The sequence below is a fragment of the Ochlerotatus camptorhynchus genome, unplaced genomic scaffold (genome assembly GCF_037179485.1).
Source record: "Ochlerotatus camptorhynchus isolate MF236.1 unplaced genomic scaffold, CSIRO-AGI_Acam_v1.1 ptg000052l, whole genome shotgun sequence".
Classification (NCBI taxonomy): Eukaryota; Metazoa; Arthropoda; class Insecta; order Diptera; family Culicidae; genus Ochlerotatus; species Ochlerotatus camptorhynchus.
Window position 1 is genome coordinate 2,102,136 of NW_027040542.1, and position 18,045 is coordinate 2,120,180.

The following is an 18,045-nucleotide window of genomic DNA, read 5'->3' on the forward strand; positions in this document are numbered from 1 at the left end:
TACCTTCTATAGCGTTGTTGTCGTTTGGTCCCATGGCTAGCTGATTAGCGCCTGCTTTGATTTGTTTTCTTAAAGGACAATCAACACGGAGTAATATCACTTCTAGATTTTCTTTTTTTTTTATTACACTCGTCGGATTGATTTCACAAACAATTAACGTTTTTTTCCTTATCAATGATTGTACACTAGGAACTTGTTCTTTGTTTCTTTTGGTTTAAATTGTTGTTTAAAGATGTGCTTAACCACCACCAAATGATTGCTTCATTTTTGAAAGTCTATCGTCAAATTCTGTAAAAGACACAAAAAATTACTGTCCGTATTCGGAAGACAAGAAGGATTCGAAACGCCAAGCAGAACCGTGCACTATGCTAGCAAGCGTGAATGTCACTACAGCAAGCCGGTGAAACGGGGAAATAGAGTTCTCTCTGTTAAACTTGATACTCCCGGCTGTTGGTCGATCGCCATCAGAAACTGGTTTTACATGTTTCCAAAGCATCTATTTAGGATGATGAGCTGCGGTCGCTACACCTTGCGGTATGCGAAGCTACAGGGGGAAGAGGATGTTTTGCTTAAAAGCTTAAAACCAATAAAATTAAAAACAACAACAAAAGTCAAAGCAAGCGCGAAAAAAAAAAACACAATCTGAGGTGTTCGTTTATTGGAAGGAATGGGGAAAGGTTTGGTGCTACTGGTGCTATTGCGAGGGGCTGAATGTAGTTGTGAAGGAATTAAATCGCAAACTCGTGTTTGTTGGTGGGCATATATTCCAGTTTGCAAAAAAAATGACGGCTCTCGGTATGATTGTAGGTTCAAAAGGGGTGGTAAGGTCGGTCCACCAAACGATAACTGTTGAAAGTGATTCTTGCGTTGTTGTTGAGAGCAAGTATCATTCTCCCTGGATCTGGCATTTTCGTGCGTATGTTAATATGTTTAAGAGAAAAAAAAAACAGCGTAGCTTCAATCTGGCCGCCCTGCCATACAGGTCCCCGCATTCGTGCTTGCCTCTGATGGAATAACTTGAATGGGCGGAAAAGCTATCACGTTTTCAGCGGATGATCACTGCTTTTCTTCTTCTTCTCCAAAACGCCAAACATTTTAATTCGTTAGTGACCTTGACCTGGTTGAACTCAAACACTCATAAACACACAGTAACAATGTAAAACATATCTTCTTGTGAAACATACTTTTTTCCAACTGATTAAAATTCGAACTGAATAAAAGCGTTTCTTCTCGGAGACATCATCCAACGGAACTCTCGACTAAGATTCTCGAAGGTTGCGATCGATCCGAAATTCGCGACACTTTGAAACGGCACTCTGATTGTAACTGAAAGGAGCAGAACCGTTTGGTCGGATTATGAAAGTAAACGAAAGACGACTAACTATAAACACACAGATAGCGTGAGTACACCATACAATATAAACAGTGTGTATAAAATCGCCACGTCCGTCAGGTTGTACGGCGATCAAGGCGGAAGAAGAGCAGTGGGTGAGGATAGGAACCAGATGAACATGTAAGCATCACGTAACACATGGCAGTAGCTCGATCGTCGATTGCTTTCTGCGGCGGTATTGGTTACAGTATAGACTGTAAACAAGCGACTAAACGAGTGAGTAGCTGAACAAAACAAAATCAAAAATGAAATAGTCATGAATCAATGTTAGTGGCGGTGCGGTTGGGCTGCACACAAACACATTCACAGGAATCTGATCAAAACGACCGGAAAAAAAGTCTTTCGGTGTAAAAGTTAATTGAGGCGCGCATGCACCCCACCGCGCACAGTCTACTGCGATCGCAGTGTGAGCGCGCGCAAATACAACGAACGAAAGTCTACAACACTGGCCTTAATGTGTATGGGATTTGGTGGCAGTGACGTCAGAAGCAAAGTAGTGATATGAAACGGTCACACTGACGGCCGGAGTTTTCGTGAATGGGGAAAACCCTACGCTTTGGGTTTTACCAAGCACATGCTGAGCGGTCACCATCGTCGTCTCCGCCTCACTTTCCCCCTCAGTGGGGAAGATCCCGACCATCTTCTTGAATTCGAAAATGCTGGAGAGAAAGAGAGAAAGAGTAGCCAGTGCACGAGTTGACTAATCCGCTAGGCAATTATTGCTACTTGTTCTCGATTAGGCAGGTGTTTGAACGGAGCGAGGCGGGATCGGTAGCCAATCTCAGCATCCATTATCTCTGGATGCTGTTGAGAGGCTTGTTTTCGAAACATGTCAGTAGGGTTGAGCGGAGTCGGGTTTTTCCAGCACAGGTGGTTTGACCCAAAACATCATGATGTTAGAACCCGTCCGGGAAAGGTGAAGTTGAATCAATCATGCAAGTATAAAACGGGAATGCAATGGGAGGATGGAGAATTGCGTCATCGCTGGCAACGGCATAACAGGGGATCCCGCAAGCAGTGCTGATGTTTACAAAGCAACGGGATCGTATCTTCGGTGCACGTGGTTGGAATATCAGAGAGCATGGGGAAATTGTTGGTACGAAAGTGAGTGACGATATATGGTGGATGGAGGCTATTCCTATCGAAGCGTAGTATTCCTGCTCGTTATCAGGCAGAGCAAATTTATGGCCATTCCAATGTTGAACAACGACACTGATAAAATTCATACTTTTTTCTGGTAGGTATATCCAAATTCGTAAAGATTTCTGCGTTCAGTGCAGAACGATCCAAGTAGCCTGATTCAGAGGGTTGTAGAGTTTGAGTTTCCTTTTTTTTGCATGAGAATGTTATCATTTTGGAAACGTCATAACGTCAAACGTCGGAGCATAATCGTAGGAAAACCTGTTTTTTATACTGCTACAACGTATATTGTGACGATGCGTGGCATGTTATATTTGGGTTCAAACTATAATCATCAAGTATGGAAATTTTAAAGTCAAATCGGCTTAAACCTTGTGGACAGTGTAGGAGGGAGTGAAGGTTCAGGTTCCAAGCCAAAAATATTGTACAATATTTATAGAAACGAACAAATGTGCACTCCAATGGCTTGAAAGCAATATAAAAAAAAAATTAGTAAAACACCGTCATTTTTTTAAATTATGACCTAACTCACGCATCTGTCGAATATAGAGAGTGAGATCCTCGGACAACTATAACGGTCATTTCTGTTTTCAGTGTTGTTTTTGGTCACTGAATATTGAAGTATTTATGTATGCTAATTTATTTTAATTTAATCGACTGCGGGTATAATAGCTTCAAAATTTGGTCTTAAATATGCAGATGTATTAGACAATCTCTCCACATCTTGAAGTCATTGTTAGCAACTAGACCTGAAAGTTATTCCAGCTGGATTCAACAAAATGTCAACTAAAGCATTTGCTACAGATGCATAGATCTTTTGGATCAATATTTATCATGCCCTCTGGCGGCGAAATTGTGAACTAACGAAAAAAGGCAGATTTTAAATTTTAGCTACTTGCGACCCATTTTCAAAACTACTAGTTCTGGCTTTTTTCTCACAGATGGCAACCTCCTCCGTGGTGCCGTAGTTTTTGTGTAATCGAGCAAAAATGAAACATTTACATACATTCTCAGATTCACAACTTTCAAGCTCATACATTTCAAGGCGGGTGGCCTCTCACATGTGACAACTGGCAGATGCGGACTCCATCGGTTAATTTTTAAATCCATTTTTTTGATAGGGAAAAAGTGCTTTAGATAATAAAAATGTGCTTTCGCGGGGTGCAAAAAGATCTTATTTTTTCAGCATGGCATAAAGATAAACACACAAACGTAATGAGTGTGGAAACAGGAAAGTCGACTCTATGGCATTAGACTAAATACCATTACCCCGAATTCCATTATACCGAATGGAAGTAACCAGAATGTTCAACTTCTCAACTTACATTTACAAGAAATCATTCCAAACACTTTAAGAAAGAAGGAAGGAAATATTTCCTGTCTTATTACAATTTTAAAAGAAAAAAAAAATATTTACGTCCTTATCAGTGCAGGTATTAAAAGTTGTAAATATTCATAAGATTCGGAGTACAGGGCTTGTCATAGAACCCTTGACTTTTTTTGTTGATTAGAGTTTAACAAATTTCATCAAGGCTCGTTTTTTTAGATAGTGGAAATGGAGGTTTGTTAAACGTTGTGGAGGTAAAGGGTGTTACGATCAAAATATGGTCGACTTAAGCTTGACGCAATTCTTTTAATCAAGCATTTAAAATACACGAACACACCTCATTTTGTAGGTGTGTGCGTGCAGAATGATGTCTTTATTTCTATTTTGACATTTGCTCTTCAGTTATCGAAACAGCATCCAAGCAAGAGGAGGAACGCATCACAATTTTGCACGCGCATCGCGAAAATCCGAACTACTCGCACGCCGAGTTAGCGAAATCGTTAAAAGTGGCCAAATCAACTTTCACCAACGTAATAAAAGTTATCGGGGAACGTTTGTCGACAGCCAGGAAGCCTGGATCGAGGAAAATCAAAAGGCGGAGGCCGCAGCGACGACACAAATAGTGGCCAGTGCTTTCAACCAGAACCCCAACCTCTCCGTCCAAACTGTCGTAAACAAGCTGGGAGTGTCATCTACAACCGTACATCGAGCAAAAAAAAGCGAGTTGACTTATAAGAAGGTAGTAATCTTTTACCAATATCCCTTTCCCTTTGCCCCCTTCCAATCCTCTAAATAAATGTACTTATTAATCTCGAGTAAACCGCGAGTATTCGGCCCCCATTCTACTAACTTTAGTTGTAAAACAAATTATAAAAAATTACATTTAATTTGGCTCCGCAAAGCTACCGCATTTGAGCATTTACAAATAAATGGATTATAAAAAAAAAGAAGGTAGTAACTCCAAACCACGACGATATACAAAACAAGACGGCTAAAACACGATCCCGGAAGCTGTACACGACAATGCTGACAAAGTTTGGCAGAGTTCAAACAGCTTTCTGAGCAGGAGTTTTATAAAGGAGTTTTAAGACGGCAAACATTTTCAAGCATATGAAACTGTCGAAGTTCGCTAAGAAATATCTGGTTTGGCAGCCTGTAACTGTGGCTTGAAAAGCGACATTTTCATTGCAACCGGGACCGTCAACCAGGAAAACTTACGTGAACAAGTGTCTGGAAAAAATACGTCTGCTGCCTTTCCTGCAGCAACACGATTGTTCCATGCTGTTTTGGCCAGATTTGGCATCCTACCATTACGGAAAAAGGCCATGGAGTGGTATGCCACCAACAACGCGCAGCTGTTGTCTAAGGACAAGATTCTTTCCAACTCGACAGAGCTCCACCAAGCGGAACCTGAAGAAGGCCCAAACAACTGTTGGAAGCGAGAAGCATTTTAAGGCAAACTGGTGTTCTGCGGCAAACAAAGTGGACGAGGTGGCTGTTCAGAATCTGATGGCAGAATTTAAACAAAAGGCCCGGCAATTTGGATTCGGTCAACCGGAACCTAAGCTGAATATTTTTTTCAGTATTTTATACTAATTGAACTTAACTTGTTTGACCAAATTTTGATCGTAACACCCTTTATTCGTGGAATTTCCAGGAGAAATGTTTGAAGGGCCCAGGTTCAGTAAACTCAACATTATGGTGCATCATTTTGAAAATACAAACTATTTGCAATTCTTAAGGCCCCCCTCCAGTTTGACTCATAACTCCAGAAATATAAGCCAGTACAGAAATGGTAAAAATTGATAAAGGTTTAGAGGTTGGTAGTAAGCAAAAAATTTCACTACTAAAATAAAGTACTCAAAAAATAAAGAAACAATAAAACTCAATAGTTAATAGCAAATAGCCATGTTTCACTATTTTGAATTTCTTTCCATGACGGCGATGAAATCGAGGTGGTTGACGAGTTCGTGTATTTCAGCTGCTCACTACAAGGGGTTGGTCACTCCGCAGAGCGTGCCAAAAACACAGTTAGGCACATCTGGGCACACTCATTGGCACTGTTTGGCATCGTAGGATAGACATTTTCATGATCTTTGAAGTAATTGGCAACATTACACTATTTCTGCGCCTGCGCATCGCATGTGTCAAATCATTGCTGTTGACACATTATAATTTTAGGAAGCGGATAACACCCGCCATAGATTCCCCAAAACCGATAGATATATCGGTAAGCTTTGTGTGAGAGCTGACGAAAGAAAGGAAGCGATACGGATGGACCCGAACCTCCACTATTCCACTACCATTACTACTACCATAGAGGTAACTCTAAGACCAGAAGGTCCCGAAGAAACGTGCTCAACTTTTTGGCTCAGCTCTGGTACTATCTTCGGTCCCAAGCTAATCGATGCACCCCTCGAAGCATAGGAAAATCCACGAACCCCTCATTTTATCTGTCAATCTTTCATAGCGAATCAAAACAAGCATAGTGTAGTACTAGAATTTCGACTAGAATGGGGTACGTTAATCGATTTGCTTGGGACCAATAGGCTAGTCAAGTAGTGAGCCAATTTAAAATCGTTAGTTTCGAATTGATTGTTGCTACTACTGTGTGTTGTGTCTCGGTTAGAACGATTAGAACAGATTGAAATAGTCTAGTTTTAGTTAGCTTTTATTTTTCTTCTTCTGTCTTTGGCGGCGAATCCAAACACATAAAGCAACTCACGATACAAACAAAACGCTTGCTACGACTACCACGACAAACACTCTATGCAACACTGCTCGATCGGAGTGGTAGAAGGATAATGATACATTGCTTGCCTACTTTGTTGCATACATGGTTGAGGACATAGCTTGATCGGTTCGAGAAAATACATAACCAGGCCCCCGGCAAGGTGACAGATAACCTTTGTTTCACGTACCCACTTACAAATAGTAGATGTCGCCACACAAAGTAAACAAAGGGATTGTCCTTCTCTGCCGCAACGGTATTTCTCTATGTGAAACCAACATTTTGTTTCACCATGTGTGGATGTCAAACAACATGCAAGAATGCCATATGAAAAAAGCGAAACGATTTTCGAGGTGAAATGAAATAAATCCAAACGAATTGAAACCGATTGATGGTGGCTCGTTTTCACATAATAGAATGGCAATACAAATACTTTGCACCTTCGACAGATGTACAAAGAACACCGTTGTACTAACATTGTACTCATTTATCTAGTACCTCAAATAGTACTAGCAGCTTATAATTAGTACGTCCAAACTCGCTGAAAAACCATTCTTTCTTTGTTCATCATCGACGATAATAGTAATGGCGTAGAAAATACTGAAAGTATACTTGCTTAATTCTCATTTGTTTCGATTAATTCGATTACAATAACATATTTTCGTTTAACAAACCACATGTTTAAGCATTTGGTTCTGTACTCTCTTTCTGTACTTACGAGGCTACACAAAAAAGGTTTCATAAACGATTATGAATTATGATTATGTGCATTAGACTGATGCAAAATTTGACTTTTTCGCTCCACAGTGCTTAAATGGTGTCAAATCGGGTCCTGATTAGCCACCCAAAGTTGCAACTCATTTGGTTAGAAACAGACTTCGCACAAGCCATTTGAAGTTTACATGTAAATTACTATGGGAAATCTCAACTTTTTGTTCATTGCCTTCCAGTCTTTTTCCATATTAAGCTGCGAAACAGTTCGGTAGCCATTCTTATAAAACTACAACTTTGCTGAAGATCGTTTCTATGTAACATAAGACAGGAAAAAAATATTAATTATTTAAGAGATTGGTAAACTTATGACATGATCAAGCAGTGTAACATTAGAGCATGTCCCATTAAATTAAAATATACTTGTTATTGTAATTGTTTGTAAGATAGGAGCTAGATCTAGAAATTGTTAGAATATTTAAAATAAACTCGCCTATTTGAGCGCCGTCCGCTACCAAAACTGCTCGAGTAGACGACTACCACCCCTTCTCAACGGTTGGCAAACGTGTGTGGAAGGAAGTTCAGTCCTCCCATTGCGAGCGAGGGAGGAGATAAATAGGCTCCCGACCGCTTGAGGAGGCCTCTTTTGTGGAAAACCTTGTGACCGTACGGACGCGCAAAATTATACAGTCGAGATAGAAAGTATAATACGGATTTTTACCTTTCGCGTGTGTGACGCCGAGTGTGGCGAGTGAAACGGCCTGTAACCTGGCCAGAAGATCCTAAAACCAGTCTCGGTAGTGCATAACTCTGGTGTTCGGACGAAGTGTGCCGAAACCTACACGTGGCGTGCGTAGTATTTGCCACCGAGCTGGTGCACAGTCCTAAGTTCGCGAGTGTCCGTCGGTTGTGTGGTAGCCGAAGGAGTGAATAATTGCCTCCTTCGAGCTCCTAGTGTTGGTCCGAGAAGCCGGAAAAGAACAGGCCGTTAGAACGGTCCACATTAGTGCGCGAGTGGTGAAATCAAATTTCGTACCTCTGTCCGAAAAGTGCGCCGCAACCAAAAGAAGTACGCCTAACCACGTGTGCTCGCAGGATTCCTAGGAGAATCCCTGCCGCAATTGCCCCGACGCCTGCGACGACGCAGAGAGCAGCGAGCGACGGCGCGGGCCCAACGTAATCTCCCGATCGACAGAGTAGGCAGCCCCTAAGGGAAAAAGGTAAGTTGCATGCTACCTTCATAATGTTATAGCAGCTGCAAGCAACACTGTATTTTGCATTGTGACATAGTAGCCATGATTTTTGTGTCCTATTCAACACCCCAGAAACACCAATGTTGCCTGCTGAGCAGTTGATTGAGCATGATCATAAGACATCAGCGCATGGAACCATTTATAACTTTCGATCCTTGCCTTTAATCACAAAGTGGTCTTCAGCAAAGTTGTAGCTGGGTAAATTTCCTACAAGTACAAATGAAAGTTTTTGAAGCAGACCGATATGGTGAATTATCAGATAGACATGAACAAAAATCTTGGTTTTACCATAGTAATTCCCATACAAACTTCAAATGGTTTGTGCCATCTCAGTTTCTCACCAAATGGGTTCAAATTTTGAGAGGTTAGTCAGGATCCGATTTGGAATCGTTTAAGTATTGTGGAGCGAAAATTTCAATTTTTGCATCACTCTAATGTGCATATGACTGAACATCAAATCGACATTTTTTGCTGGAATCACTGGCCTTCCTTTGTCACTAATATTAATTTTACGCTAATGTTAACTAATGTTAATGATCGCCTTATCGAGGGCCAGTTTGTCTAGCTGGGGTGCTTCTGGAGCCTTGTCTTGGTTCGGTCCGGATTCCACTGCTTATTGTCTTCCACAAAACATTTGAACTGCAAATTAACCGGGATGCCAAACAACAAATGTTTCACAAACAAACAAAAAACTCAATCCAGATTGTTTTCTAGCTTATCGGTATCAAATGTTTGATAAAATCGGTATTTATCGGTATTTACTATTTTAATTAATTTTATATTTTTGCCGTTTATAAAGGCGAAAATTAAAAATTTTGGACTAAGAACGTAAAAATTGCTTTCCAGGAGAAGTCGGAAAAATTTGTGGAACGTTTGAATTAGCTTGTGAAGGAAGGCGAAAAAACTTCCAGAATTAAGGAAGTTTGAAGATAGTTCTAATGACAGTCAGAAAAACATCCCGGATGTTGTCCAAAACAAATATTGAGAAACTTCAGGTGAAAATTTAAAAAAAAAACTTTCGTAGAAAATGGGGTAACACATGCAGAGGAATAGAGAAAATATTTGGAAATCGGAAACAATAAAGAAGCTCTAATAAAGATTCATAAATCGGGAAAAAAATAAAGAATTCCTGGAGTAGCCAATTCCAGCGGAAGCCAGAAGAAGCTCGGAAAAACCTTCCAATAGAAGTCGAAAAAAAAACCCACGGAGAATGTCGTATGGAGAAATTTGCAGAAGACGAAAGAAACATCTGGGAGAATTCTCTAGACACATTCGGTAGAAGTTAAATTGAACTTCCTGGAGAATACGGAGGAAACTTCCTGGAGGCACTGAAAAAAAACTTCCTAAGGAAGATTGGAAGAAACTTCTGAATCCAGAGGGTTCCGAGTTTCTTCCGTCGAAAGAAACTTCAAGGAGTAGTTGGGAGAAAAACAAATCGAAAGACAGAGATTTCTTCGGGATGTTAGAACAACGTTTACTGAAGTTCCAAATCCAGCAATTGTTCTAATATTCAAAAAACATCCATGAAGACCCCGCAATATTCCTGAAGTTTTCGGAACATTCCGGGAATGCACTTCGGAATAATCCATAATTCTTCGGAACTCCTTGAAAGTTCCTGCAATTGTAAATGGGGCTGTTTTGAAGTTATTTGATCATGCTTGAAGTGGTGGGAAACAATCAGAAAATCTCTTATCTTCTTTGAAGATCTCTAGACTTTCTTGAAGAGTTTGGAACTTCTTAAGTGCTCTCAGGATTATCTTGAATTTGAAGTTTTCGGAACTTCCCTGAGCTTTCCGGAACACCTTTAAAGATTCAGAAACTGCAATGAAATTAATTGACATGTTCTGATGTTCTCTCAATGCTCTTGAAACAAATGGAACTATCATGAAAACCATTAAATTTCCCTGAACTTTCCCGGGTTCTCGAATTTCAACATAACAGATCTTTAAACTTACCCATAACTTACAAGTTCCTGCAGTTTCCCTGAAGCTAGTTGAACCACAATAAAACTTTGGAAGCATCCCTGAGGCTCCGTGGAAGATGAAAAACTAAACTGGCGGGAGAAAACGGAAGAACCTTTCGAGCGAGCAAGAAGAAGCTTTCAAGGGGAGCCGAAATAACTATCCGGTAGGAATCGGATAGTAACTTACGGGGCAAGGTGGAAGAAAGTTTCTAGGGGAAAGTTGGAAGATACTTCCAACTTCAGAAAGTAAAAAAAAAAAAATGAACATTTTGATGGACCTGTTTGTTCACTGATTAAAAGTATAATAATAAGATATTTTTATAGATGAATATTTTTTAAGCAGACTCTAAGAATTTGAGATATTCGGGCAGGCAATAATCATTTTGAATATTAAAAAAAAAATCGGTATAAATTGGTAAAATATCTCATAAATCGGTATTCTGATAATCCGTACCTGTAAATCGGTATCAAGTTCGAAAATCTTTACAAATACCGGTAAATCGGAATATCTGGCAATGCTGCCTACGACTGACACTCTCGGCACTGCCACGCTGAGAAAAAAGTTGGCACGAAATAAATGTTTAGCGTGACTACCCCTTGGCTCGCTGATGACCGCCGATAATGACACCAGCAGACTTCTTAAAATTTCTAAATGGGGATTTTTATTACTTACTACCAATGCAACAGCGCCATCTGTATGAAGAATAGACTTGAATTAATGGTCCATTATGTATGCAACAAAGGAGCCTGAATGGTAAGGTAAGTAAGAAGGTTGGTCTGCCACATGTTACGAAACATTTCAAAGAAACGAAATCACAAAGCAAACACTGGATTGGAATTCGGTTTGAAATTACAACAGAAGCAAAACATAATTTCGGTAAACCTATCGACTTTTATCATAAATGAATTAGCTATCGTGACCAAAGTCGCTATATTCATAGTCTGTCAAATAGCGGAACCACTCGAGCAAATCACGACCAACAACAGGAAAGAGCACATCAGTTATTGCGAACATAACTTCGAAAACCGGTTTTCACGTGACTCAGGGCTCGCCTACGCAAACTAATACCATCTTTGGGTTGGGGAAAGTTTCCCCTATCTGATGATTGTGTTTATTTGCGTTCGATTGGCGAGGGAAGAATAATCAACGTTTTGTTTATAAAAGTTGATAGTACCTTTTCAATTGTTGGTCTATAGTATATTGAATTGATAGATCGAAATTCTATCTGCCAGACTATAAATATAGCGACTATAATCGTAACTCAAGACCTAAATTTGAAAGTGGTTATAGCTACCTTTATGTCAGAAAAATAGACAACCATTGTAATCGACTTAACAGGACATCCCAGTTCTGGTTGTATCGCTCAAACGACAAAATTGAATTAGATGGAAAATGATTCAAAAATTTTGCTAACGTTGTGTTTTGCAATCAATACTAATACTTCAACAGAGGTATTTGTGAATGGCCAAACCTAGTCAAAACTATACACGCAAACCCTGATCATGCAGCAATCATACGTTAAATGAGTAATCTATGTATTTGTGCGTGACATGACATGACGGCTATATCACTGAAACGCAAATTAGTCATCCACTGGCGTGAATTTTTCAAATGAGGTTTGCTATAAAACATTAGTTTTTAAAAATGTTCTCAACTATGCGAGATTCAAAAATAATTAGTTGTTGAGATTTTGTAGAGAACCTAAGAAAGTTTGAAAATGTTTAATCGGAATATTCAAGATCACATTTTACGCAATTTACAATGTCGTCAAATGAGATATACCAATAATAAAAGTAGCTTTCTCAGTATGTTCATGGTTAATAGATTTAAAAAACACCAAATGTGTCTCTCTAATATTAAAGGTTAAAAATAAAGATGTAAAGAAGCAGGACAGGGTTTTGAAATCATTATTATGTAGATGTGATTTCACTGTAAGATTTTTAAATCCCATTAAATTCATCTGAAAAATAAATATAAAATGCTTATGCAGACGTTATTGCCATTACGTTGTGTGTCGGTGTATAAAAGTTTGGTATTCAATAAATAAAAATCGGTATTTTAAACTAAGAAACTACACCGGACAAAATATTCGTGATGCACTAGATTTATGATTTATGACATCAAAGTTTGGAAAAAGAATGAAATCAAGTTGTTTATTTGTCAAGGTTCAATTGCTGTAGCTATACGGAGCCGATAGTCATTTTGTAATTTACATTGCGGCTTAACCGTTATGTGCGCGACCGGGAAGCCGAGTATCCAGCCCCCATTTAATTACATAACACGGTGTAGTAAAAAAAAAAAAAAAACAAAAACATCCGCGCGCACATACGGGTTAATGCTAAAGTTAGTTTTATGGGAACCGATTACTCGCAGCTTACTCGAGGTTAGGGAGTGCATTTGCAAGGGGGTGTAAGGAGAGGGAAAAAGAACGGAATGTCAATTCTAATGCAGCATGAATCATTGATTCAATTTACGAGCATATGTACACTAAACGTTCGCTAACTGAAAGAGACTTTTTGATTTTTGTAAAAATAACAACTACCTGTAGCCGCTTTCTGACAAGTGTCTGAAATAAGCTACCGGCTGATCAATTTTGGGCAGTGGTCAAAATTTGGCTAAAGTAAGTTATTTTAATATTCAAATAGTTTCTTTCAGCTAGCGAACATTTAGTGTAGGTATTCCGGTTTTGTAGTGTCACTTTGTGACATGTTTAATAGTTGTACATTGGCAAAACACTTCTGTAGCAAGTTCAGCCGTCAGCATTACTGTTGTTGTACAATTTCACACAGCTGTGACAACGATGGGTAATAGGGGGTGCTCATGATGGTGCTTTGCAAACGAGTGGGTCATCGGTGTGTATGCACCAATCACATGCAAAAGAGGTGATAAAGGCAACGAATCAAAACTTTACGGATGGAAGGGGCATATAAGAAAGAAAACCAAAATACATCAAGCAAAACGACTTACCATACAATTACAGCGGCAATATAAATAGTTGTAGTTTCTCGGCAGTTGATTGACGTCAGTTCGATCCGAAGAAAACGGGAATCAATGTTTGCTGCGTCCACTTCAAATCCCGTTGAACAATTATCACAATTCCACCTGCCCAAAGTGGCCAATCGGTAAATGTATTGGTATTTTTGCACGACACTGTATGCCACTAAATGCGAGATAGCAGCGTTCAAGATTACAACTCAACCTGATAACAACCGCGGAGGTATACACTTGGATTTTGAACTTATCGTTTTGCTAGCCTATAATGACAACTACCAGATCACACCTGCTACTTGGTGACTGATCATTAGTTATGGAAATGCACTTGCTTGTTTGGCCTGCTTGGATGTGTATTAGACTTGGAAATCCTCGGTTCCCACGATGAGTTAATTCGGTCAATTGACAAATAACAAATAGAATGTTACATCTGAGAACGTGGGAAGCAAACGGTGAAAATCCTAATCAAAAGGATTATTTCTGTTTCGATGCATCGACGAAGAAAAACCCACCGTCTGTTCCAATGGTTGACTATTGTTTCTAACCGCTTCCCACCGCTGAAGCAATTTGCCTTGTAATTATATACGCAAACGAATTTGTACCAACTCCTGTCGATGCTCTGCTAATAAATCACTTTTGTTGAACACAGTCACTTTTCATCCAAAATCTCTTCGTTCAATTCTGGAGGAGGATGTAACCACTTCAAGCACCGCAAAACGTCTGACCGGCGAGCGACAGTTTTCCGGACGGCGAAAGTATGTATTCTGGAAAAGCGCTGAGGAAAACTCACCACGACAACCCATGCACTATAAAACACTCGTTGCTCGCACTCACACGGCTGGCGGTACTGACAAGTGTGAGCAGAAAACAACGCAGTAGGCACTCGCGTACGTTGCTAACGCGAGCTCAGCCTACTATGTACTAACACCGACCGATCGTGTGGACCATCCACGAGGGCAATGCAAACACAGAGTGCTTTGGTTTACTGTGGGGTGGCGATGTTTTCTACAATTTGACCGAATCTGTGTATATTGGTATTTATTGATGTGGATGTTTTAGGGTAAAGGCGAACATTTTCGGTACGGTTGAACGAATTGAACGACACCTTTCAGTAACAACCTTCAACTCGAAAAGTCAGCCTTGATAAATTGTAAGTAAACAGAGAATTACTTAGAAGCTTTGATCACATCGATTTTGACCATGCTGAAACGTGTAAATAAATTCGATTATTGGTTCGATGGTTGATCGTTGGATGGCCTCACCACGACCACTCCGTTTGCATACTGCTTAATGATGCCTATGAGAAACGAATACTTAACCTACGCGATAGAACTCCGTTGGTTATGTTTGTTGTTCGTTCTGGTGGCTTGCTTGTGTAGGTCCAATGGCTGTTATGACGCGTGCGCCTAGTCTCCTACACAACAACGTATGTCTGACAATTTGTTTGGATGCTTTGATTCGATCGAACACGCACGATGAACACACTCATAATGCACCAATGTATGTTTGTAGATATACCTACTCTCTGATGGAAGAAACCGGCAAGTGGTTGTGCAAATTTGCGGCTCAAGCAGTAACACATTGCACGACGATGCTTTGGAAAAACCGGCCTTTTGGGTACCAGTATGATTCTAACGCTTCGGTGTACGCAATCATTAATAGTGAATGGCAAAATTGAATTGTGTTGTGGGGTTCTTGATTTTCAAATAAATATGTATCGATCTTTCTTATTTTTCTGAGCACAACCATCGTTTTGTTTCAAAATTCAGAGACTTATATCTTGATGATTAAATTAAATTTAAGGGTATATATATATTCATGGAATATTTTGAAGTTGCAGGTAAAGAATGTTCACATCAAAAATTCGTCATGGGAAAAATCGTTTCAAAAAATAATGCAGCAGGTCCATTCTGTAGTATATATGATGAGCATAAGAGAGTATAAGTTAAATTCGAATTACAAGATTGTTGTTCAGTGTATAGATATACCTTGCAAACATAATCGCAAGAGATAACGCGCAACCCTATCGATAAATAAAAACAACGAAACGTTAAACGGGTTGAGATGAATGTTAAAGTAAACGGCAACGTCGGTAACGAAGGCACGAACGAAAGAACGATAGAATTGTCGGCAACCGATCGGGTTAGCATTCATCGTTGGCGGGATGCGAAAACGGGATGGTCGAATTAGACATTATGTCGGATGGGTAAAAGAGAAAGACATTGTCTCTTCGGTACAGAATGTTTCGGTTGATCGGTTGCCTGTTCGATTATTCTGTTAACGATTTTCTGGACGGATGGACGTGTTTTTCATCGTGGGACTTCTTGGCCGGCGTCGTTCACTACAATGGCGCAGCTTGTAAGTATGTGAACCTACGATAATAACTCCAGTTTGATTGAACTGGAGAGAGTTATCAAAGGAGCGAGTGGTCTCCTAAGCTTTAAATAGAATGGAATTTTCCAATAATGCTGGCCAGAGCGAGAGGTCTCTTGAGCCCAATAGTGAAGTGGAATTCTTCAAATAGAATAACTGGAGCGAAAGGTCTCCTAGACAGATAATAAAGTAGAATGATTTTTGAAATAATATGTGAAATAGCTGGAGCGCGAGGTCTCCCTGGATAAAAGAAAAGTGGTGGAATTCTCCAATGCAGTGAAAAGTGGATGTTTTAGAATGGTTGATGTAAAGCCGAAAAAAAATGGAAACTGACGAACTATGATCATGGAAATTGTAATAAAGATAATGAGTATCATGCTAATGACAATGATGAAAAAGGACACTAAAGGTTTTTAGATGATGAATATGGGAATTGGTGGCAATAGTGATAAAAAAATAGATTGTGATTACTTTAGATTGAAAAAAATAAGTACATTCAATTGAATGCATTTGAAATCAATGATGATGGTTGTGAAAGATTGTGATGCTGATTGAAGGTGCTAATGATCATGGGATATAATGTAGATTATTGTTGAAATAGTTGATGATTGAGAAAATTATGGTAACAGTAATTAGAAATGGTAATTAGTGACATAAAATACGCAAGGAGGTACAATTTTGGAAGATTTGAAATGCTGGAAAATATATATAGTGCCGAAGATTGATGTTTATTTCGATCATGTTGAAAATAATAATGAGAATGAATCATTATGTAAATCGATGACCTTGATAGATTTTAAACCACCCTTATGATAATGGTGTGTTAAGATGATATATGAAATTGCCCATGGCGTGCTTTTAATAACAAATCTGCACTCTTGAGGAGTCCAGTAAGAAATGCAGAATAAATTTTCATTGAATAATTATATATAAAAAAAAATCAAATGGCAAATTAATTATTGATACAGAAAATTTTATGTTTCAATTGATTTAATAAACATACACCCATGTTCTAGTTTTCACTCTATCATATTATTGAAAAATAAACGTTGACAATTAATTTGAGAGGATAATAACAAGCGATGATTCCAAATCATTTGATTAATTATAATAAATTACATGAGGATTATGATGTAAAAAATTTGAATATCTCCCTGGATATCTCAGTAAAATAAATGATGTGGAAATAATGATTATAAATATGAATAAAGATTTAATAAAAAGAATGCTTGATTGATCATGGATAGTAATGAAGCAGATAACGAATATGAATTTCAGAATGATGATTTGGCTCATAATTATTTATGAATTAGTTTAATCACAGCAGATCTTTGCAAATATTGAATAATTACAGATAACAATTGCGTACTCAACTATTTTTTATATTTATCTTCGGAAACATTAATTGATCATGAAAAGCATAAGTTATAATTTAAAAAAAAAACACTGATAATATGGCCAATAATTGGATCGTTCAATTTCGAAAAACATTCTGATTTCAATCAATCATCTGAAAGAGCTTCGTTTTCTGAGCACAACGATACCTTAATCGGTCTCATGGACATTAATCTCAATTTTTATATCAAGTTATGTATTGACACTAAATCAATAAGTTGACAGCACGCTCCTTTACAAAGTCTCAACGAGGGGCGCTAAGATGTTGATTTTTGCTAATGTAATCGCACTTATTAAAAATAGCTCCAGTGTACGAAAATTGACAAATTTTTTTTTTATTGAGGTTATGATTTAAATGCAAATTACGAATATGTGTACCTCAATACCCATAAACAATCTTATTGTATGGTGATTGATTAATGAAAACGATGATTAATAAAACGATCATTAGCAAATAAATAAAAACAACGATGGAAGAATTGAACATCCCGATTGCTAAAATAAAATGATACACATCGAAAAGAAATTATTTATTACAGAAAATTTAAATATATTATATAAAACATGATAACTAATTATAAATTACGATGCTTCGAAAAGATTGCTGAGATAATTGTAATAATAATTAATTATGGATTTTGCGTAGTTACATAAAATGTCATGTGGATGGAAATTATGCAAGATTACAGCATATTTTTAACTAAAATAACACAAGAACGAAATGATTGTTTACGGAAAGCTAACGTAAATTATGATGAAAAATTTGA

At 38.5% G+C, this 18,045-nt stretch overlaps 1 protein-coding gene across 4 annotated transcripts in view; it reads right to left on the reverse strand.

Annotated features, from left to right (window-relative positions):
• LOC135717223 (embryonic polarity protein dorsal-like) overlaps nucleotides 1–14,439 on the reverse strand; it is a 40,396-nt gene extending 25,957 nt beyond the window's left edge. Inside the window, exons 1-3 of one of the 4 annotated variants that reach the window (XM_065239205.1) lie at nucleotides 14,301–14,439; nucleotides 13,487–13,851; nucleotides 4–288 (exon numbers count right to left, since the gene is read on the reverse strand). In XM_065239205.1, the coding sequence (XP_065095277.1) occupies nucleotides 4–34 (31 nt within the window). In that variant the 5' untranslated portion in view covers nucleotides 35–288; nucleotides 13,487–13,851; nucleotides 14,301–14,439. Of the gene's footprint in view, nucleotides 1–3; nucleotides 289–1,184; nucleotides 1,366–13,486 lie in introns of those variants that run through there. The other 3 variants (XM_065239204.1, XM_065239207.1, XM_065239208.1) reach the window with 3 other exon arrangements.
• Nucleotides 14,440–18,045: the final 3,606 nt, after the last annotated feature.